General features: G+C 43.6%; 1 protein-coding gene across 1 annotated transcript; it reads left to right on the forward strand.

The window, feature by feature from the left end:
- The first annotated feature begins 40 nt into the window (after window positions 1-40).
- LOC102571968 (nucleolar RNA helicase 2) lies at window positions 41-22,481 on the forward strand. The gene is made up of 15 exons (XM_006273485.3): window positions 41-228; window positions 1,124-1,393; window positions 3,847-3,922; window positions 5,241-5,419; window positions 6,186-6,303; window positions 7,631-7,816; window positions 8,316-8,461; window positions 8,781-8,930; window positions 10,480-10,641; window positions 12,472-12,591; window positions 13,661-13,734; window positions 17,971-18,130; window positions 20,698-20,832; window positions 21,455-21,499; window positions 22,230-22,481. The coding sequence occupies exons 1-15, from the start codon at window positions 145-147 to the stop codon at window positions 22,401-22,403; spliced, it is 2,079 nt and encodes a 692-aa protein (XP_006273547.1). The 5' UTR covers window positions 41-144; the 3' UTR covers window positions 22,404-22,481.
- Window positions 22,482-24,040: the final 1,559 nt, after the last annotated feature.

The following is a 24,040-nucleotide window of genomic DNA, read 5'->3' on the forward strand; positions in this document are numbered from 1 at the left end:
GGTCGGCGCTGGGCCCCGGCCGCCCTCAGGCCCGCGCCTCACTTCCTGTGCACCGGGGCGGGGCTCGCTCCTTTCTCGGCGGCCGCGGAGCACTGCGGAGGTAGCTGCGCGGCAGCCGTGGCGCCTGAGGCCGAGCCGCACGACATGGCCGCCGCCCGCCCCGAACCTGAACCCGAGCCCGCCCTGGATGGCGCCCCGGCGCGAGCGGGCCGCAGGAGGAAGCGCCAGGTACTGCGAAAGGGAGGGAGAGAGGAAGGGCGGACGAGCCCAGGACCCCCTTCGGGATCCGGGGGCTGCGGCCGCCCCATCCCCATCCCCATCCCCTGCGTCCCGGGGCGGCGGCGGGGCCGGACCGGGCACGTGCGAGCCGCGGAGCCTCGTGCTGCCGCTGGTGTGACGTCATCGCACCGCCCGCTCCCGCGGGGGAGGGAGAGGGAAGCGGGGCCGGGACAACCAGGGCTTTATGGGAACTGGCGGCCTGGCTTGTGTAGGGAGCCGGCACAAACCAGGCCTGCGGGTGGTTCCTTTGGCCCCTGCTCTGCGGGTTACTGGGGCGCCCCCTCAGACTCGCGGGGCAAAGCCAGGCCTTCCTGTGCTTGGTTGGAAGCTTTTCTCTTTCCGTTTCTAGCTAGGGTTGAATGGGTGGGCAGGGCTGTGGAATGTGGTGTAGACTTGCTGAACCAGGCTGAGGTGAATGTCAAGAGCATCAGGAGGCCCCTCCACATTTCCCATCTGCCCCTGATCTCTGTTGCCTTTCAGTCAATGCTGCTGCCTCCAGGCATTGTTCAATTCTAGTTCATTGCATTATCTCAGGAAAGGAAAGCAGGACTCTAGGAGGCCAAAATCTTTCTGTTTCCTTCTTCAGATGCAAGTTCTCTTTGGAACGTTTTAGAGACATCAATAATTTACTAATCCCAGTTTCCCTATTTCTTGAGTGCTTTGTGGAAATACCCTCAAGCCCAGGCAGCATTTGGAGTAGGAGCTAAATATTATTCTGTGTTTCTTCACTTGACTGTATGCTGTAACCAATCATATGCTTTGGGCGAATGTTGAACAGATGCCAAGTATTTTTGTGACAAAAAAATTTAGAGCTTTCCACGTGTTTTTGTTCCTTGTCTCCTAGAAGGAAAAAAAAGAGAAGAAATCTAAACACAGCAAGAAATCCAAGGAGCAGATACCTCAAGCAGAGGAAAATGGTTTTTCTGAAGATGACCTTGATCTTCCTAAACCCAAAAAGATTAAGAAAAACAAAACAAAAGTGAATGGAGATATTAAAAAAAACAGCTTGGAGCAAGAGAAGTCTTCCTCCACAAGCAATGGTCATGTTCACTCAAAAACTCAGTGCAAGTCTAGTGAAACATCCAGCGAAGAATGTGATAGTGATCAAGAGGAGGTAAAGTTGTAACCCTACAACTCCTCATTCTACCTGAACTTAGCAATCTTGCTTAGATACATCTGCATGGTACTGCTACAAATAATTCTGGGCAAAGTTTGTAGCAAAGTTTCACAGTAATGGCAAATCCAGTGGGGTTGGAGTTATGGTTTAAAGTAGCTTTAGTGTCCACTTTTTGTTCCCTCTCAATTTGCTTGCTCTGGGGAGGTTGGACCACTCCTGACATAACTTAGGCTGCTTGAGTCACGGTAGCCTGTAAGGGCCCTATTCGATTAATTGATTTGGGTCACTGTCCCTGAAGATTCGATGCTGATTCAGAGAATCAGTGATTCAGCCATAGTCACAGCTTTAAATGTTTTTTTTACATATCTCAAGGTACCACTGCAGCTTGTGATGGTTGCGATGCTGAGGCAGATGGAGCATCCCACAGGAGTGTGGGAGGGCCCTCCATGTGCTCAGTGGCGGAGTACTTCCGGTCCACTTCCAGGTCTGCCGGGGAGCATATGGGGGGCTCCCCCGCATCCCCTGGCTTGGCAATCAGCCGCAGGGTACCTCAGATGCTTCCTCAGACTCAGGAGGTACCAGTTGCTGAGCTGGGAGCGGCAAGGGGGTCCCCCGTGCGCTCTCCAGTGGACTGGAAGTGCTTCTGGTCCACTTCTGGGTCTGTTGCTGAGTGCGCTGGGGAGCCCCCCACACTTCTGTGAGACACTCCCATGTACCCCAGCATGGCAGCACTCACGAGCTGCCTGCTACCTGTGCTCTGGGGGTACCCCTCGCCCAGCCCCTGCTCCTCCACTGGAAGTGGCCCCTACCCTCCTGGAGGTGCATGTGGTGGCGGGGAGCTGCCCTATCCATGGTGGTAGGGAACAGCAGGCCTGCTTACTGCTGTTCCCTGCTGCCCTGCTTCTCTTCCCGGTGACTCTGTGCCGCAGGAAGCAGAGAAGCTGCACGGAGATATTCTCGCCTGCTGCTGCTCACCCTGCACTGCCCTGGTGACGAGTGTCCGGTGCCTGCTGCTGGTTTGAGGGGTGCAGCCCCACGTGCAGGAGGCATGTTGCCAGGGCAGTGCAAGGGGAGCAGCGGCAGGCAAGGCGATCTCTGCGTGGCTTCTCTGCTCCCTGCCACGCTGGAGCGTGGGGGAGGGCAGCAGGGAACAACAGGCTTGCTCACCACTGTGCCCTGCACAGCAGTGCATGGACCTCCATTCATGGTGAATGGAGCCTGGGCCGGGTCATGGGCTGGGGTGCAGGCAGGTGGCTCTTGCTGCTGCCAGGTCCAGCCAGGGCCCCATCCATGTGTTGCTGACTGGCCAATCGTATGCTGCCAGAGGCAGGCACAAAACACCCTCATCCCGTCATTCAGACTGGTGGGGCTGGGGAAGCACTGCGGTGTGCTGCGTGGGGCTGGCCAGCGCGTCCCTCCCCTCCCCTCCCCTCCTCTTCCCTTTCCCCTCTCTCACTCGGGTAAGAGGTGAATGTGCTAGGGGAGATGCTGCTGCCTCACCCTGGTTGCGCTCCATCCTCGCCCATCAGCACATACCCATATAACCTGTCAAAGTACCTCTAGGGGGTATGCCTACGCCTGGTTGACCATCCCATGTATTAAAGATAAGTAAAAATGATTTGTATACACCATTCTGTATAGTGTTCAAGTCTCTTAACTCCATTTTCCCCATAAGCCTTTAGTTTGACCAACCATGGGAACTTTCCAGAACCTAACCCCCGCAGTTGGCAAGGTAAATGTGTAACAGGTCATTTAAATTATCTGTTTTCATCCTTTGAAGAAGCTGGTTCATTTAATTTAAAGTCAGTAAGTATGATGATGGCTTATGGTAAGTAAATTATTTGCCCATTGCTTGGTGAAGGAACTTTCATCCATAAATATTCTACTTCAAATGATAGGTATTTGTGGTGTTTTGTATTAATTTTCATTTCTTAAGTATGTGTCAAAATAATGTTTTGTTTGTCTCCCTGGAGAGCATATACAGTTTACCAAATAGCACAAGGTATACACAGTTTGAAAATTGTTTAATTCCCAAGTGTGTATGCACCATGTTGCTGTATCCTGAAAGGCCAAGGAAATAGATCATTTTGCACTAAAGAGGTGGGATTAGGAAGCAAAGATGCAGAAGTATGGATTTAAGTGTCAGGGTGGAGGGCTGCAACCGAAATACTTACCCAAGGTCACCACTGGGTTTGTGAAGCCTGTATGGAAGTTTATACCACTACCAGAGCTTGCTCCAGAGATGTTGCCAACCTGTCCTGCAGTCAGGCCTCCATTGTGTTGGAGACTTACCTAAGGGTCTGCTTTTTCCCCAAATTAAGGAGCTTGATAATGAAATTATTTTCAGACTTTTTTTTTTCTCTGATAGGTTAAAATGGCATGTGATGAATTAAAGTAGTGAATTGGCTCTTACAGTATATCTGAATTTGCTGTTTTATTTTAATCTATAGGAGCTGACTGAAGAAGAAAAAGAAGGTGCCTTCTCCAATTTTTCTATCTCTAAAGAGACTGCTGAGCTTCTGAAAGGTAACTTTTGTGGCAAAAGGCATTCTTGATCTGTTTGGAGCCATCTTTAACAAAAAAACACATTATAATTAACTTGTCCAGAGCTACCTGGTTAGTGACACAAACAGGAGTAAAATCCAGGAATCCTGATTTCTGAGATCCTCCTGTAAGTAGGAAATGCCCTTGCTGCTGTTAAGGAGGGTTTCAGTTTCACACTGAGAGTTCCCAGTGTGGGCTTATCAAAGCAAGGTTATCTCCTCTGTGACAGTTTCTTTTGCATATACACTGGAGGAAGGTAGTTGTGCTTTTCTCCCTCACAAGCACTATATAAGACAGGGCACTGTACAGACCTGTAGCATGGGCACTTTGTGGCACTTGGCAGATCAGGGAACAAGCAGGAAGCAGCAGGTAGTACAGGAAGTAGAAGGCCGGGCATGAAATCAGGCAGGAAGTAGAAGGCAGGGCAGGAAACGAAGCAGGGAGCACAGTATAGACAAGAAAGCAGTGCAACCTATCTGGCAGAGGAAGGGGATCAAAGTGGCCCTCAGGAATGGTGTGAGGCTAGCTTGTGACATGCCTGTCAAAAAGGTTGGCCCCACTGATATAAGAGGTTATATTGCATTTATTTTCTATTGTAACTCTCACAGTGTTTTCCGCAAAACTTTTCAGTAGCTGTAACTCCTGAATATTGGTAGATTTGGTGTATATTGGTAGATTTTTTTTCAAGTGTGATGCAATAATCGGATTCATTATTGGTTATATTTTAACTCTTAGCTCTTTTAACAGTTTTCTCTCTAGTATTGTATTACCTCTTCTACAGTGGTCCTGTTTTGTAACTTTAATCTTGGTGAAGTTCATATTCTGATCATTGTCTCTCTAGATTTTGGGTTCCATGGTGGTGACTGATGCGTGTGCTACTTAAAAATGTCATTGTTCTGAAATAACACCTTTAATACTTTAATAGGATGCTGAGCAGTAGTTTTTTGGGGGGCTGTGTCTTTTTAACTGAAAATTTAATTTGTTCTGTACATAAAACAAACTTGAATGATATTAATGTAAATTACAGCCACATTTATGGTGAAAGTAACATAAAGATTTTGTCCTTTTTGTCCCCGAAACTAAATTTTGCTTCAAGAAAAAATATATATTTTTTTTGCCAAGTAGGATTAATGAAATAAATGCATATTTGCTGTTTACTCCCAGTATCTAATAGAGGACTTGACACAATCTGTCCTGTGGATTTGGGTTAGTTACCACATAACAGGGCTTTCAGCTGTTTAATTTGACTCTGTGGAGTCATAGCACCGTTTAATAAATATCTTACTGGCTTGTCTTGCAGCTCGAGGAGTAAAGTACCTGTTTTCTATTCAAGCAAAGACCTTCCAGCCCATATATGATGGCAAGGATATGATAGTTCAGGCTCGAACTGGAACTGGAAAAACATTTTCTTTTGCTCTTCCTTTGATTGAAAAACTTCAGGAAGCCATAAAGGAAGAGAAGAGAGGCCGTCCACCAAAGGTACCTTAATTGCTTTGAGAAAACACTGGTGCCTTACATTTATGGCCGCATTTGACATATTGTCACTTGCTTACTTTCTTCTCCCCTCTGGCTTTTAACTCTCCCTTCTGGTCTTGAACAGTATCATGTAGCCTAGCTCTGCACCATGACAAGTCCTTTGCAGCATCTTGATGATAGCAGACTGCAATGTCATATTTTTTTGAGATTGTCTTGCAGTCATACTGTAAACAGATGAAGTACCACAGTTCAGTTCTTAAATGTCCATTGAGCAGATTTCTTTTGTAATTTGTTCCCTTACTTGTAAACTCACTTAAGATGGCAGTCAGGCAAATGGGACTTGTTACAAATCATTAGTGCCTGGGTAGCTCAAGTTAACAGTGGAAGTCCAGTTCAGTTGGTCTCTGTAAATATTTTAATTGTGATTACATTGATTTAATAGTTAAAAGGGATCCTGTTCAAGGTTAGTGTATCTACAGTTAAGTTGTTCAGCTTTTTTATCATTTAAAGATAAGGAACGCATCACTCCCATTCCTCTACCTTGTCTTTAGTGGAAATATTATCTGATGTTGCTTGACAGTAGTATTATCTGGATGATAATACTATAAATAATAATAGAAAAACAAATATTTTTAAAAGCAGGAGAAAATTCAGGGCAACAGTGTCATACAAACTCTACAATGTAGCTGATCTCCTTGATTCCATATTCTCCTCTTCCCACCCTGTAAGCAAGTTTCTGGATTTCTGACTATTTATTTAATTGCTTCAGGTGCTAATTCTTACTCCAACCAGAGAGCTGGCAAACCAGGTAGCCAGAGACTTCAAAGACATCACAAAGAAACTCACAGTGGCTTGTTTCTATGGTGGAACACCATATGGTGAACAAAGTAAGTAAATATGTAGAAGTCACTCTCATATTGGCTGACATTTAGGTATTGTATTCACGGAGTAAAACTTTCCCCCTCAAGGTTTCACTTCTGCTAAAAACGAAAAAAAAAATTTAAAGAGAGAATACAAGTTAGGTGTATATGTTTAACAAAAATCTTTATCCAAGTAATGTGTTCAAGGGGAAAAATCATTTTGGCTTTTTTTTTTATTTTGTATTTGATGGTTGAAACGTATCTGTTCAGTTTTATGAAGCTCTGATCTTGAAACTGAGGCCCCTGCCACATGTTACACTTAACAGGTTACACAAAGAAAGTGTAGTAACTTTTTGGCCAGTTCCTATCATGCCAGTAATTGAATGTGTGGCCAGGCTGGGGCTCCCAGCAAAGGGAGCTTGCTACTTCCCAGTGCAGGGGGAGCCTAGGATCGTGATTACAGGTTCCCCCTGCACCAGCAATAAGGCGTGATGGGATCTGATACTTTATACAACAGTCACATCTCCTGCCATGCACATGTGGCATGGCAGGAAACATGATTGTGGGGATTGCCCATTAGATTCCATCACCCCTTTATTTGTACATTTGTTTAGGGGCCTAAATAGATGAACTTTGGCAGGACTAATCTCTGAGAAAAACAGGACACATACTTGCATTGTACTAATATCCAAGTTTGGAGGAGAATGAAACTAAGCATATCTCATATTTTCTTGTTTCCACATTTTTCTGGCTATTTTCTAATACTGCTTTCAGCTGCTTGGTTCTGCCACTTATGGCTTAGATAGCTCAAAAGTTATTGATGAGCATTTGGGGGGGTTCATTCCCGGACTTGTCATTTCAGGTTTCCACTGTAGACTGACAACAGGCAGGGTTGCATAAGAACAGATTGGGGATGATTTCTGAGGGATTTTTGTTTTTTATACAGATGTGTGGGAGAGAAAAAGAAAAGCTGGAAACTAAGGCGAGAGAAGACAAGAGTTTAAAGTCTGATTAAAATTTTGGTGGTTTTTAAAATTAATTGAATGAAGATGATTTTGAAAGATGGCAGTCTCATGATGTCATAGTTTTTTATTTTAGCATTGCACTTATTGTAGAGGGTCTTCAATAACTAGCTAAATCAGTTCACCTGTAACCCCAAATAAATTCAGTTTTTGGGTTTTTTTTCAGAAGTGAAAGGGCAGGAGCCCTAGTTACTTGGTCTTCAGACTAGAAATATTACTATAGATTGATAACAATATGCAAACCCTATGCTTGCCCTCTCTCTCTCTCTCTCTCTCTCTCTCTCTCTCTTTTTCTCTCTCATTTATGTACTATTTTGCTGCTTTTCCTTCAGTTCTTCATATCCAAAATGGCATTGACATCTTAGTTGGAACTCCAGGTCGAATCAAAGACCATCTTCAAAATGGCAAGCTGAGCCTTTCCAACGTGAAGCATGTTGTTCTGGATGAAGTTGATCAAATGTTAGACATGGGCTTTGCTGAGCAAGTAGAAGAAATTTTAACATTTGCTTACAAGAAAGGTAAGTGTGCAAATTTATTGTTTGCATTTCTGGAAAGTAAATCCTTTTAATTTATCAGGAAAATAATTTAAAGTGAATTATCTTTAGTCCATTCACCTATGTGAAAAGGTTCCAGGTGATTTGAGTAAACTTTGCATCAGGTCTACGGAACTAGAACTTCAAATGAGATTTGCCTATCTCTTGCCTTTCCTTTTTGAACAAATTAGACCTATATTGATCTGACTCAAATCATTAATATTTTTCCTTCATTGCTTGACTTTAAGTAGGCTCGCACGTGCTCCACTTTAGCTCTTTATCAACATTTATCATATTTTCTTATTTTTTTTTGTTGAGTGCCTTAAAATGCTTTTCTGTCTGCTTGCTAAATTTTGTATGCTTCCCAAATTTCAGTATTGTTCTTACTGCTTTTATAACATGCCGTAATATAGAATCTGTGAAACATGAGTTCTCTTGTATAAGTACTGTTAGGATTATTGATGGTATGTGCTGTCTTTCAAAGATTCTGAAGACAACCCCCAGACACTGCTGTTTTCTGCAACTTGTCCACACTGGTTATACAATGTGAGTAAGAAATACATGAAATCCAGTTATGAACAGATTGACCTCATTGGAAAGAAGACTCAAAGGACTGCTATGACTGTAGATGTAAGTAATGTTATTACTAAATAGCATCAGTTCTAGAGATGTACCGTATGGATGATATGATTACAGTTCCCACATTTAAAAGGTCAGCAGTTACTTTAAATTTCTGTTGTTTGGCTGTCAGATTAGATTAAGCCATGTAAAGCATTTTTAGATGAACAGTATTTCTTATATGAATTTGTTTTCTGGGTGGGGTTTTGTTGTTTTTTTAATTAAAAAATGTTTAGAGTAACTTCTTTAAAATATGTCAAGCTTTTGTTTTGCTACTATTCTTTTGAGTAACGATAGATACAACATAGATGGATTTTTCTTTCCCTTACAGCACTTGGCTATTGCGTGTCATTGGTCTCAGAGAGCAGCCATTATTGGTGATGTTATTCAGGTCTACAGTGGCAGTCACGGACGGACAATTGTCTTTTGTGAGACCAAAAAGGAGGCAAATGAACTAGCACTGAATGCTTCAATCAAACAGGTATTGGTTTCTGAAAAGATGGTAGTATTATTAGGCACTTAGGCTAGAAATCTGCAGTGTGAGGATGGGATCACAGCCATGCAAATAAAGTCGATAGGAATCTAAAATTCTATCGTTTGTCCATGAGACTTTTTTTTTTTAATATTTCAGGTGTCTGACACCAGAAGCTTATCCTCCTTGACCATAATTATGTCAGCTTTTGTTTGACTGTAAAACTGTTCAGGATAACAGCTTTTCTTTTTGTGTACTGTGCAGTGCCAAACTTACAGCGAACACTGAACAATTACTAACAATAGTAGAATATAAATACCCCACCTCAGACTAACCTGGTATTTACATTTCTGAATGTTAAAAGAATGCATCGTTTGAATAATTGGCATATGGGATGCACACATTACAGGAATGAAGGTCCACTCTTCTTTAAGAAGTATTTAAATCATTAATTTAGGTTTTAGGTGGTCCACTGGCTAGGCCATTTGCACTTTGCATTTCATCCCCCGGTAATGATAATCCTTAATTTACATGGAGCAAATTTTATTTTGATGTTGAAATGAGAGGTGAGTATATATGAGTACATATATGTTCATTTACTTCATTAAGTACAGTATAGGTCAAACAGGTAATTTGATTGGCTTGATTTTAATCTGTTTGTTGCATTAGCAGTAAACGAACTAATAACTTTAACTTGTTATGTATTGACACACACACGTACTTACATTTTTATGCTAATGTAAGTCCTTTGGAGTGAAGTGAGTTTGAAATTCTCTCAGATGTACTGATAATTTCCACTTCAGCAAATGCTCATTATCTCTTAGAATTCAATTACAAGCTCTCACTTTGTCACTTATTTAGATTTGAACCACTGTTCTGTAAATATCAAATATAATTTAAACTTGGCTACCCCTAGCAACATCATATCAAATGCTTTCTACCTCTAGCAAGCTCCTCAGTACAGAGTACTTAATCTTGAGTCTGATCTTGCACTAGTTTCAAATAGAGTTACCTCCAATTGACTAGTATAAGTAGGGACCTACTGATTTTATGATTTTCATGTAAACTGTGAACATGGTAGGTCTCGTGCAACAAAAAGTGTGGGGACTGCAAAAAAGCTGGGGAACAGCCAGCATGTGGGGGTAGAGGGCAGGAGCTAAACCAGAGGCAGGAAGCCATGTTATCCTGAAGCACAGGAGAGAGGGGGAGGGGGCAGAAATGGCAACTGGTGCTGTGCTCAGACTGCAAAAACAGGAGGCAGTCCCCTTGAATTAGGTAGGTCCCTAAGTATAAGTGAATTAGAATTGGGTCTTATTGCATACCAGCCTATAAATTATGTTGCACTCTGGTGCTATACAAATAATAAGATGAAATCTATCAGAAATAATTATAACTGGAATTCTGGTATCTTGCTTACCTTTTTTATATCAGCAATATGGCTATTGCTGTGATTGGCATTAGGGTGGTATAGAACCAGTAGATTTTGGAATCTGTGTCACTTGGATAGTGCTACTGAGATCATTCTGTTACATTAAATCTTAATTATGTATTCTTACAGGATGCCCAAGTCCTGCATGGTGACATTCCACAAAAACAGAGAGAAATCACATTGAAAGGTTTTAGAAATGGTTTATTTGAAGTCCTTGTTGCAACCGATGTAGCTGCCCGGGGTTTAGATATCCCTGAAGTTGACCTGGTTGTACAAAGTTCACCACCAAGGGTAAGAGACAGGAGAAATTAATCAGTAATTTATCCTTATATGAAAGGGCAGCAACAACGTCTCAGTATTCTATCTGTTTCAAAGGAATAATGTCCTGATTTATTGGTGATGTAAATTTGAGAGTCATCCTTGGAGTAGGTTTTTTTTCCTGTTACAACAGAGAGAATTTTCCTGTTGAGCAACTGCATTTTGTACATTAATTAGGTTCCCCCCCCCTTTTTTTTTATTCTGTATATTTTAAGACGTCCTCCAAAACTTTTTCTGTACTTTTTTACCTCATTTTGAAGTTTATCTGTTTTTCCAGTCCAGTTTCTAAATTGTTCAGTATGCATGGAGCCTTCATTCATTAAAGCCTATGATGTATCTAGGCTGCATCTGGGGTCATTCTCCCATTTTTGTTCTGCAAGGTCTTTTATTTCTTTTTTGTGGTTACCAAAACAGATGTTGTAAAAGTCACTTCAATTTCCAAATGGTCTGTAAGGGCACACTTCTTTTATGAAGACCTATTACACATAGATTACTTGTAATAGGAAGAACAGCAGTTATTTTTCTGTGCTGCTAGGTTAGTTATATTGGTTTTTGCCACTACTTTTTTGGCCGATGCTGATCTGATTTCTGATACAGCTGTGTACAGCTGGTAAGTACATTGTGGTGGAAGGAGGGGCAGGGGGGCAGATCAGGGTTCCTGTGGTGAGGGAGGGAGTGGGGCAGGCACTGCCCGGGCAGGGTATGCGCTGGAGCCATGGCTCATCTGGGAGGGTGGGAGGAGGGTGGCTTCCCTAATTGCATGCACCCCAGGAGGGCATGGGAGGGGCATGTGCCTCTGGATCTGTGCAGGGCAGGGCAGGCTGCAGTTGTGGGCTGGGGCTGGGGTTGCACCAGGCTCTTCCCAGTGGGGGCTGGCCTGGGCTGTGCTTGGCGCAGGCGGCAGCAGCAGTGCTGGGAGGGAGCTACAGGGAGGGCTGCAGCCACCCCAAATTTCACCATAGCCCCTGCTCTCAATGCCACCACTGCCTGCCCCAAGAGCAGCCTGGCCCAGCCCACAGCTGCAGGCTTTCTCCACCCCTGCCCCCCCGCCACAGATCTCAGGGCACATGCCTCCCCTATGCTCTCTGGGGTGTATGCAGTGGCAGGAGCCACCCCCCTCACCCTGCGCCCCCCAGATAAGCCGTGGCTCTGTCCTGCTCCCTGTCCTGCCCCAGCTGGGCACCACCTGCCCCTTTCCCACTCCCTCCCTCACCGTGGGGGCCTTGATCTTCCCCCCCACACCCCTTCCCTCCCCTTCCACCACAACAGGCTTACCAGCTTCATGCAGTTCTTCAAGCTGCTGGGCTGTGCTCCTCGCTGCATGTGTGCTCCGCTACGGCTGCGCGCATGCACAAGCAATTATCGGCCACATCAGGCCAATTTCCGATACACTCAATTTTCTTTATATTGGTGCCGATCTGATATTGGACTGATGTATCAGTGAACCTCTAGATGTTAGCTCTCCTTCAGTTTTCAGAATGAATTCAAAGTTATAAGACCGTATAACTTCTTTCCTACTTCTTTCCAGGGCTCTGAACTTGAATTTAACCCGGGCCAGGCAATTATTTCGGGCGGAGGGCCACTTACTGAGATTTGGCAAGCCATCGAGGGCCGCATGACAGGCAGCCAGGGGCAGATATTAATTTTCTAAATTTTTGGGGGGCCCTGTGGGCCAGATAGAATGACCTGGTGGGCCGCATTTTGCCCACCCCTGGTTAAACCTCCTTTTTTTACGTTCTTAGCAAATTTAACCCTGTGGTCAAATGACAAGGTTTGTTTTCATGTTTATTCTTATTTTTAAAGCATGTGGACTCATACATCCATCGGTCTGGGCGCACAGGTCGAGCTGGACGGAATGGGATTTGTATCTGTTTCTATCAGCGAAAGGAAGAAGATCAACTTAGAAATGTAGAACAAAAAGCGGTTAGTTTTCTTGGGGTTTATTTTCTTTAATTGAGTCACAGTGTCTGACATTACAACAGGCAGACAAGGTTCCTTGGGTTCTTGGATAGCTCACATGATAAGTTTGCTTAAAACCACACAAATCCATTTTGGGAATACATAGGTCCTAAAAGGTTAACATCGGTGTTTGAAAAGCTTTGATATATTGAGCTATACTATGCTTGGCAATTGTTTCTTTTTCATTCTGTTAAGTAACTCTGACTTTACTATCACTACTGTACATGAAACTTCATAGGTACTATTAGGTTCTATTGTTAAAGGTACTTAAGATTTTATGAATAATTAAGTTTAAAATGAAATATTTTAAAATCCTCTCGTACCTTACCTATCTACCAAGGCTTGCATTTGATGTTTTGAAATCCCTACAATGGCTACTTTTTCTGTTCTGTTCTATGTTTTTTACTGTTGAAGGGTAAACATGGAATTTAAATTCTTTCTTCGTCTTTTTAGCATATATTGCACATCTTTCCAAGCATCTTTAATGTCTTGCTCTATGATCTATCAATCCATCAGTGTAAAATGGAAAAATATCTAAATCTTGGTATTAAAAGCCAAAGTTTTGAGCCAGATGTCATCCAAGAATTATCTTTTTCCTCATAGTGTGCTTTCCATTTCTTTTGTTTTATTTTCAGTTTCATCCAGCATTTGAAAACTATTCTGCTGCTTATTGCTTGGTGTTTTGGCTAAGACCAGTGTAACATCTCTTTAAATAATTAATAATCCTTGTGTTGTGAGTTTGGACTCTGACAACATATCCAAGCTTTTTCCTTGCTATCATCTTTGGTATAAATATGCAGACTAGGCACAAGTATCTGCAAGTTAGCAAAGATCCCAACATGATTTTTTTTATATTTCAGATGAAATAAAAGTTATTTATAGTTAAATAAATCCCGAACAGAAGATTTTCCTACTCAGCACTTTAAGTGGAATAGAAGCATGTAAAGCCAGACTTGACTGTGGTTTAGACCATTGAGTACCATAGAGAAAAAAAGACCTTGATCTGTAATTCATGGTTTCTTCTCAATTTCAGGGAATAATATTTAAGCGTATAGGTGTTCCTACTCCAACAGAGATCATTAAAGCTTCCAGTAAAGATGCTGTCAGGTATGTTTGCTATCTGCTCATCATTCTAAGATGTTTTGAACTTGTTAAGCAGCAATGCTGTTGTTAATGTGGACTAAGGGTCAGCTCTGGTATATGTACCAATGTGCCTCTGTGCTTTCCTGCATGGACCAGTAGATTCTAATAAGATAATGGCAATGAACGTCTGTATGTCAGAGACCCTCGTGCAGTGAAACTCTCCTTCAAAACACATTTTGTTCAAAGTGTTTTTAATTTATTACAAAACAAGTTTAAATATCTATAACAGAGAATTACTACCAGGCAGGTGATACTGTTTTAAGCAGAAGTAAGAGTGCACCCCTCTCACAGGTGTGTGTTGTATTTCACTTGCCACATGCTAAGTTAGGGTCTTTGTTAAGATTTCCACGTTGACTTTGTGCCGCTTCAGTCCTAACTCAATACACATCTGACCCTTACTTGATGGAAATTGCTTCTAGCTGGCATTTATTCTAATGCTTCTCTTGCAGCAGATTTGTATTTCCTGTGCTAAGACTATGTATTGGATTGGTTCCTGTATATCACCTTTATGCCCGAGAAGTGCTTCACAAGTCCATGTCAAATATGATGTGACCTTTGCCTAAAACTATCCAAGACCTCCTAACTTGGGCACTGTTAGTTGAGCATAGACTTGAGTCTCCCATTTCTGCTAATACTTTTTTATAGTGATAGCACAGTGTAGATCAGTGGTGCTCATCTGGCCCACAGGGCCAGTCCACAGGTCAGATCAGGCCCCGTGTATCAACATTGGGCCCCATGGCACCTCCACTCAGTCCTACTTGAACCTGTGCTGCTCTGCCCCAACTGGCCCCACTCAGCACCAGGGCTAGGTTCTCCAGCCCTTGGGGCTCACTCTGGGTCCAGAAATTTGATAGTAGGGGAATGACAGTTAGCTGCCACTGCTCTCTCACACCAAATTTTCAGATCATGGGAGAGCCCCCACAGCCAGATAAAATGGCTCCGGCCTGCAGGCCAGGGGTTGTGTGTGCTTGGTCTAGTCCAGTGGGGGCTAACCTTTTTATCAGGCATGCTGCAAATCAGCTCCATGCTATCCCCAAGTGCCACTCTGATCCCCTTCCCCTGCCTAATCTCCTGCTCTGTCTTCTGCTCTATCTGCTGCCATGTTGCATGTCCCTTCCCTGGCCTGCTGCAAGCCATATGTAGAGACTTTTCTTGCCATTTGCAGTGCTTGGCCACTTTTGGTCTAAACCAGGGACAGGCAGTTATTTCGGGCAGAGGGCTGCTTACTGAGTTTTGGCAAGGCATCGAGGGCTGCATGAGAGGCAGCTAGGGGCAGATAAATATTAACTTTCTAAGTTTTTTAGGGGCCCCATGGGCCAGATAGAATGGCCTGGCAGGCCCCATCCAGCCCACAGCCCAACATTTTGCCCACCCCTAGTCTAAACAGATTACTGGGTCCTTACTAAGCAATGCTTGTTGTTATTCAGAGCGAGGTGATCCAGCTTCTGGGCACCTGGGGTGCTATATGCCCTCGGTTGCATGCTGCAGGGGCCACATTATTGGTGTTCCCCTGGCTGCACCATGCTCTGCGTACTACACCTTGTGCCCCATGCTGTAATTGACCCTGCTCCTCATAGGGGCCCCACATTTCCCAAGGCTGCTCAGTCATGGGCTGCACTACCCCACCCCCAGAGCAGGGGCAGGCAGCTGAAGTTAGAGGGGGAGCCTGGAGACTCCAGCAGCAGCTAGAGTAGTCAGGGGAGCAGTACCCAGGCCAGGAGGCCTGGGACTTCAGGTTAACCTCTCAGGGGCACTAGCTGCAGCACATGGGCTGTCAATTGGAGGGCCTTGATCGGAGAAACGAAGCGTTTTCTGCCAATGCAGCGGTTCCCAATCTGTGGTATGGGTACCAACAGTGGTATGCAAACAACCTGTCAGCGGTTCACATTAACAGATGTATTATAATTCCTTTATATGACAAAACATTTGCTGGTGGTATTTAATGTTGTATCGTTTTAAATTGGTGGTGCACAATCTGTCAGAGTTTGGGAACAGCTGTGCTAATACAAGCACAGTTAAAAGTGATTGATAAGTGGCACCCATGTTTTTTAATTTGGTCTGATAGTATTTACTTGTTTTGCATCAAGAAGAGATTTTGCTAGTCTATTATGATTTCAAAATATTTGTTCATTATGAAATTTGGGAGGGCTGGCTTTGTACAAGAGGTCTTGAGTGTTGTGACTATTCTCTAGGGCTATGCAAAATTTTTCCGGCTGTTTCATTTCAACTCGTTTCAAGCTCGAAACAGCAAAAACAAAACAAAGGGCTTCGAAACAGCCTCGAACTGAGGGCAGTCAAAATGTTTTGAGTTTTGAAACTTAAGCAGGGCTTGCCTGCAGGAAAACAGAAAGTACGGAGAGGGAGGGGGAAGAGTGGGGAAGGATTGCTCTCATATTGACTGTAGGTGGCCAGTGACTGTGGTCCTTCCCTGAGATACCTTCCAATCCCAGTGCTCTGGGGGATGGATGGAGAAACAGCATAAAAAGCAGCATTGCTTGAACTGGCCTGCTTTCTGTCACTCATGTCACGAGTTTTGCGTGTCAGCAGCCTGAGGTGCAGTTTCCCAGAAACCCTGGTACCTATTTTCTTGAAACCTGGCAGGCTTTGTGGCCTCAGCAGGGGCTAGCATGTCTGCACACACTCGACAGAAGTTTTGCTTTCAAGAATTTGAGATGCAGTTTCCCAGAAATCCCTGCATCTATCTCCTTGAAACTTGGCAGGCTTCATGGCCCCAGAAGGAGCTACCATTCTTGCACGTTCTGTCTGAATCAGGCAACAACTGACAAAGTTATAGGCAGTTTCATGGTTCCCCATTATAGCCTATGGGTGAAACGTTGAAACAGTTTCGACGGAACAGTGGTTTCGAAACTGAACGAAACTCGAAACAAAACACTGTCCCATCGAAACGGAAGTCAAAACGAAAAGGTGCTGTTTTGCACAGCCCTACTATTCTGCCCTTCCCACATCACCAAGTAGGAGAAGTTTGTTACCAAGGTATAGGTTGAGAACAGCTTGTGTGGTGAGGTACCAGGCTGGAGATGCAAATTTAAGCCTTCTGTTTTGGTCTTGCACCCTTTGCCAGTTGCATCTACTAGTGCAGGGGTCAGAAACCCCTGGGCACATGTGCCGAGCATGGCACGCCAAGGCCATTTTGCTTGGGACACCACCGCCAGCTTGGGCTTTAAGCAGCTGCTGCCAGCGACAAGAGCCCACGCTGCAAGCCCTGCTGCAAGCAGACGAGGCTCCGTGGGCCGGCTGCAGCTGGGAGGCTGCAAACAGCTGCTCCAGGCTCCGGCATGTTGGCACTCCGGCACCTTCCAAGGTAGACATTGTGGTTTTTTCGGTGCTCTGGCCAAAAAACATTGCCTACCCCTGTACTAGTGCATTCAAACAGCCTGCTCTAGGAGTAGGAAGCACCTTATCTTACTTCTTTCTCAGTAACATTGTGAGTAACAAAAGTGCATTGATAAAGCCTGAACAATTACCTGTGTATTCTGGTTGATGGTGAATGCAGGAGACTTTTTTTTGAGGGGGGGGAGAGGGGCATGTGCAGAAGATAATATAAGGAATTCCTTAGCTGAGTAATTCAAGGGTGCTGTGGGGTACCATGCAATCATAGGTCTGTAAACATATGATTCACAAGGTAATCCCAAAGATTTCATGTAGGAATCCACAGTGTCAAAACCATTCTGACCTGTTGTGGTCTGTCTGAGTTCTTTGCAACAGAAAAATTGCTGTAATATTTTTCCATAGTCAAAAAAACAAGTGAAAAGTAAGAGCTGGCATTTTCCAAGATTTGTCTTGAATCTAATGGGGAGCCTTGAGCTGAAAAAGGTTGAGGACTTCAGACTTAGCTCAGAATTGCAAGGCAAAGGCTTCCTAGTGCCAAGGGCACTACTTCTAAGCTTTGAGTAAGTTTTTGCTTGGACAAATTGCTTAATATTTTAACAGTAGCTAGGGTGCTTGTGACAAACTGTAGAAACCTCATTATCAGAGCATGTATATTTGGCATTTTTGTCAGTATGCCTGAGTTGGGTGCCTAGTAAGTGAAGCACCAACAATAACTAGACACCTCTGAAAGTCTTGCTCTTAATTCTTACTTTAGTCTCTAAAGTTTATGAAATACCTTGTGAACAATTGAATCTCCTAATGTTAGCCTTTTGTGTATCAACCTATCACGCTTTTGCTGTCAACACTCAGGTTTTTGGATTCTGTTCCTCCTTCTGCCATCAACTATTTCACACAGTCAGCTGAGAAGCTCATAGAGGAAAAGGGGGCAGTCAGGGCCTTGGCTGCAGCATTAGCTCACATCTCTGGGGCTGCTTCCATTGAACAGCGATCCTTGCTCTCCTCGGATGTGGTAAATAACGTTACATAGTACTTCTGTGTTCAAAAAACTGTATAAACAAATCCTTATAACAACTAGAGAGGGTTTGTGTAGTAAATGGTAAGCAGTGTGACATATATTAATAAGCATCACAAGGGCTAGCACCCTTTGCCTCTCTCTATCTGAAACGGGCCCAAACCAATGTTCTCTGGCACTATTTGGGTATAGAGAGCTGATGAAGTAAGCTTGAATGCACACAAACTTGTGCTGTATATACGTCTGTCTTAGTCTGTAAGGTGCGTATCTGCTCTACCTTCTGTAGAGGTTATCTCTGTTCCTCTTAATTAGGTACTGCCAAGCTGCTAACCCAGTCCAAACAGAGCATCCTCCATTGCTTTTAATAGCTATTCCCAACTTTCCATCCAATACTATAGAAAACAGTAATAGTGTCATAGAAATTATATTGAAGTTTCTTGTGCTAGTGGGGTTCTATTTGTTGCAGACTTAGTCTATCTCCTAATAAACTGTGCTAAATATCAACATCTTTTAAGAAAAGGAAAAAGTGAGTGGAGGTATCTGATTCCAGGGAAAACCTTCCTCAGTTTATTGTTGGATGGTAATCAGTAGAGGTGCACCAATACATCGGTCCGATGTTGGATCAGCACCAGTATAAAGAAAACTGAGTGCATCAGAAATTGGTCTGATGTGGGTGATTTTATTTGGCTGATAAATGCGCATGCATGTGCACAGCTGCAGTGCAGCATGCAGGCAGTGAGAAGCACAGCCCGGCAGCTTGGAAAGCTGTGTGCAGCTGGTAAGTCTGTTGTGGTGGAATGGGAAGTGGGAGGGAAGGAGCATAGTGAGGGTGGAGATCAAGGCCCTCATGGTGAGGGAGGGAGGGAGTGGAGCTGGGGCAGGTGCTGCCCAGCTGGGACAGGGTGCAGGGTGGAGCTGCGGCTCATCTGGGGGCAGGGGTGGCTCCTGTTGCTACACACACCCTGGAAGGGCATGGGGGGGGGGGGGGGGTTTGACCCTGGGTCTGTGTGGGGTGCTAGCAGAGTGGGCTGCAGCTGGGGCTGCACCAGGTTCTTTCTGGTGTGTGTGTTGGGGGGGGGGGGGGTGTTGTTGTCAGGGTGGGCGGCAGCAGCGCTAGGAGAGGGGGCTATGATGAATTTTGGGGTTGCTGCAGCTCTTCCCCCCCCTCCCAGCCCCGCTCCCAGTGCCACCACCTTCCACCCTGAACACAGCCCAGCCCAGCCCCTGCTGGGTAGTGTCCAGTACCGCGGCATCCCCAGCCTGCAGCAGCAGCCCACTCTGCCTGTGCCCCATACAGAGCCAGGACTACCTGCCCCCCATGCCCTCCCAGGGTATGCGCAGCAGCATAAGTTTTCCCCGTCCCTCCCCCCCATGTCTCCTCGGTGAGCTGTGGCTCCATCCCATGGCCCAGCCCCAGCCCCACTCCTCCCTCACCATAGGAGACTTGATCTGCCCCCTCTCCCCCCTTCCCTCCCCACTCCTCTTCCACCACAACAGACTTATGAGTTGCATGCAGCTCTCCATGCTGTATTGGAAATCGGATCTGTATAGGCCAGCATGCCTCCTTAAAAAACTGCTATTGGTATTGGCCCCCAAAGTCTCTATCGGTGCACCCCTAGTAATCTGTTTTGGAATCAGTACACTGTATTTCACTTTGTGGCCAGCTTTCTGTATAGTAACCTATGCAAAGTTTGGTTTGTTTATTTGTTGAAATCTTTGTGTGGGGATATACGTGCCACTTTCCAACATACATGCCACCTTCCAATGTTCCTCCACTTCCAACAAAAAACCCTTTAAAAAAATAAACCACCCCAAAAACCTTAGTCGCCAACAGTTTGCATTTTGTCAATAGACCGCTAATGGATGTTAATTTAAAGGCACAGTGAAACCCGATCCCCAACCCCAACAACTGTGCCACGCATGGCAGGATGTGCTATTTTGGGGGACAGTTATCAGATACCAATCATATACTACTTGCCAGTGCAGGGGGAGCCTGGGATCATGATCTTTTGTGATCATGATTGCAGAATCCCCCCCTACTTGGCAAATTGTCAGGCATCCAGCTTTCAATCAGCTGACTATCTGCTGCTTGTCAGCAGAATAAGGGCCTTACCAAGGTATCGGCTCATGGTTTGCCAGGACCACCAGACCTAGTTGGAGACCCTGGTGCAATCCTAGCACTGCTGCCTGTTCAAAGCCTGATGGAAACCAGCCTAAAAATACTGCACAAAAAATATGTAATATTTGTTTTTGGCTTGCTTCCCTTTTTGTGGCACCATTAATTCCCTGAACATGTGGCCAAGTTACTACTTAAAACACGATTAACAGATTAAGTGTAATGTTTTCCCGGGGCTTTAGATAGATGAGCGCCCTCAGCTTCTGGAGGTTTTCAGGAAGTCCCTTTATTAGCAGAACTGCAACACCTCCAGTATTACCATACAGTTTCAAAGAGGTATGCAGCAGATTAGATATAGTTGGACAGATTAGATATAGTTTGCCTCAAACAAGTTTAGCTTCTCATTGTAAAGGTATTTTACTGTTTGTTTCTTTATTTTTTTTTAAAGGGATACGTGACAATGACATTAAAATGCTCAATAGAAATGCACAGCATTGGCTATGCTTGGCGAGGACTAAAAGAACGGCTTGGTGAAGAAATAGATAATAAAGTATTCAGAATATGTTTTCTCAAGGGAAAGACGGTAAAATGGATTGCCTTTTTTGGTTCATGGGATTTTTAATTTTTTGGTTGGTGTAAATGGACAATTTAAATGCATTTTCTTTAATTCCACTGAAGATTGATAATGGCTTTGGCTTTAAAATAAGAGCCTCAAGGTTGGTAAAAGATGTTTGAGTTTCCAATGGAACTCAATAACAAAGAAGGTAGTTTTCTGTTTATTACAATTCTCTATCATGTTATATCTGGATTTAAATCAATTGTCCCATTGTTGCCCATTCTTGTTTGCCAGGTATTCAGTATTCATCAGTGCAGTCTTGTATTCTTGATATAAATATGCTGCCATTTGTATCAAAAGTATTGAGAGAGAAATTGCAGAAGACTAGAATCCTCTATAAGCATTTTGTCAGCACCAAGCATTTACTTCTGCAAATCTGAAATTGTTATAAGTCCCTCAGTATATTAAAAAGGAAGGGTACAAGTGGAACAGGCATACAGCAGCTGCTAATTCCTGGCTGCTGTGTTGTATTTAGGTTTACTTGGAATTAATAAATAATATTTCAAACGTCTATTCTGTAAAGTTAATTTTATAAAAATCTCTTTCTGAATGCCAGTAGAAGAGTAAATGATTCTGTTTTTGCATTTAGGGTGTGTGCTTTGATGTCCCTGTAGCTGAATTGAGTCATATACAGGTATGTTTGAGTTGCTAGGGGGCTTTTAACATGTTTATAATTCTCCTAGGCTGCATATTGTAGCTGGCAATTGGGAGATTGTACAGTTGGTAGTAAAAGGCTTTTTCACTAAAAAATTCTGTGCAGAAAGACCCCTGCCCATTCATTGCAGAGTACAGTATTGCATCTATCCCTCTCAAAATGCGTTTCTTTGGTTCTAACTCTTGCTTGTCCATCTGTTGCCCTTACCATAAACATCATCCTTTTTTTTTTTTTTTTTTAGTTTAACAAAATCCTGTATTAGTTTTTGTGGAGGCCTTGGCCTTCCAACTGCCACCAACTCACTTGACTGAGAGTAGTAATAGTATCTGACTCACCATTTCTGCTGCTTGTGATTATGCTTGTATTTTGTCAAGCTTTTGAATTTTAAGGGTTTGCAAAATAAGGTACAGCTTTCTCATAAAAGGGGTCTGATTAAGTAATTTCCTTAGTGGGGTTTATTCTGAAATGTCTTTTCAAAGGGGTTTTCAACTTTGGGGAAGGGACAGGGGAGAATGAGTTTTTGTAGACTACAGCTTACATAGATGAACATTCTACCCTGCCTTGCCATGTGGCTAACAACCCCTCTGAGAAAGTATTTTTTGCAGTTTTTCACAAGATTTGTAAGGTTCTGTACAAACAGACATGTGAGTTGAGGCAGATACATCACCTGTTTTGTTTGAATGAACACATGAAACTCCTTTTTTTTCAGGAAAAATGGCAAGATTCAAGGCGCTGGCAGCTGGCTGTAGCCACTGAGTTACCTGAACTAGAAGAAACACCACGTGAGGCAGGCCAAGGTTTCTCCAATTTCAAGAATGGGAGACAAGGCAATAACTTCTACAGAAATGATAGATTTAAAATCGGGTCAGAAGCGAAGTTTTAATAAAGCATTTTGATCACCAGTTTGATTCACATCTTAATGCAGATATGTGACTGAATGAAAGTAAAATTATTGAACATTCCTGTTTGTTTTTTAATACTTACCAACTTAATCCTGCTAGCCATAATCCCAGTACAATCACATTGTTTTCAGAGGGATTCTGATATAGTTTCTATATGCTAAATTAATAGATTTTTTTCTCCAAGTACTGTGAGACTATCTTAGTTGGCAGTGCAGCTGCACTGCCAATGCTTAGACAAAAATCATTGTCAGTGGTGCTACAGGAATCAGTATTATTGAGGGTGCTGAGCCAGAGCCCTGATTTGAGAGCAAAAAAGTTAGTTGTCCAGTGTGTCTAATACATGTAAGCAGTAGGCAGCCTAATCCAAAGGATGGCATACAGGACTGGAAATCAGGAACTCAGAGTTCTCTTTCTAACTTGGCCATAGTTTTCTTGTATTATCTTGAACTTCACACTTCAGTTTCCTTATCTGCCTTTTGCAAAGCATTGTGAGGTTGTGTAATGTTTGGCCCCCTAGCAGGGGCCAAACATCACATATGGTTCCCTTTCTACCCCTGCTAGTGTTCCATGTATCCATAGATTCATAGATGTTAGGGTCGGAAGGGACCTCAACAGATCATTGAGTCCGACCCCCTGCACAGGCAGGAAAGAGTGCTGGGTCTAGATGATCCAGATGCTTGCCTTACTCTAAACTTCCTGGCTGTAGGCTCCTTTGCTGCATCATGCCTTTTAGGCACCCTCAGTCACAGGCTTCCCCAACCAGAGGCATAACAACACAAGTCAGCACTCAGGCTAGCGGAAATAATGTCATAAATTGGTAGGATGGTAGCTGTATATATGTGCTTAGAGTTAGTCATCAAAATCTGTAAGATAAAACCCAATTAAACCCCATCAAATAAAATTAAATGTTATTTCCAATTTAATATATGCTTGCAAAAGATGAAAATCCACCAAAGGTATATCTGAGGCATTTGCTTTTGCAAAAATATTAGGTGGAACAGTTTTTTTCACAAAACATGAGATTCAAGAGTTGAACAATTCACCAGCTCCATCATTATTCAAAAAAGGGAAATACTTGGGATGAAGCCAAAGTATTTGCTGAAGCTGACAAAAATAATCTGTGTTGAGTATGTTTCAGGGAGGCAGAATTTAGGATACTTAGAGACTATCCTGAGAGCCCAGGACAGACAAAGCTGTTAGTACTTTGTGACCTATGTCTACCTGTTTGAGGTATTTTGACTTCTCTCCATGGCTAGATTAATGAGGTAAAATTATTCTGTAGTGGTATAGAGGTAACCATGTTGCTTTACAAATCAGACTATAATTGTCCCAAGGAGCATGTAGAAGTGCATATCCCTGCTGTCAAAAGGATTCCATTTGCAAATAGTATTTTATCACAAAGATGAGGGACACGTTCCAATGGTAGGACTGTCTGTAGAAGTGCAAATGTCTTTAGTAGCCCGCTCTCATGAAAAATAGCCCTCTCTGTCTCTCTAAAGTTACCTCAGTGTGAGTAAACAGCTACCTGGCCTCATGGAGCCACCCTAATAAATACATGGAAGCTCCTGAAGGTGTACATTAATCGGACAAATTTATTGCATGCAAATCTGCAAACAGG

This window comes from Alligator mississippiensis, chromosome 6 (genome assembly GCF_030867095.1).
Source record: "Alligator mississippiensis isolate rAllMis1 chromosome 6, rAllMis1, whole genome shotgun sequence".
NCBI lineage: Eukaryota > Metazoa > Chordata > Crocodylia > Alligatoridae > Alligator > Alligator mississippiensis.

Excerpts from the sequence above, each read along its gene's own strand:
- LOC102571968 (XM_006273485.3), top strand. The coding sequence starts at position 145 with ATGGCCGCCGCCCGCCCCGAACCTGAACCCGAGCCCGCCCTGGATGGC. Across the intron at positions 7,817-8,315 it reads AACATTTGCTTACAAGAAAG|ATTCTGAAGACAACCCCCAG; the intron begins GTAAGTGTGCAA and ends TGTCTTTCAAAG. Across the intron at positions 12,592-13,660 it reads GAAATGTAGAACAAAAAGCG|GGAATAATATTTAAGCGTAT; the intron begins GTTAGTTTTCTT and ends TCTCAATTTCAG.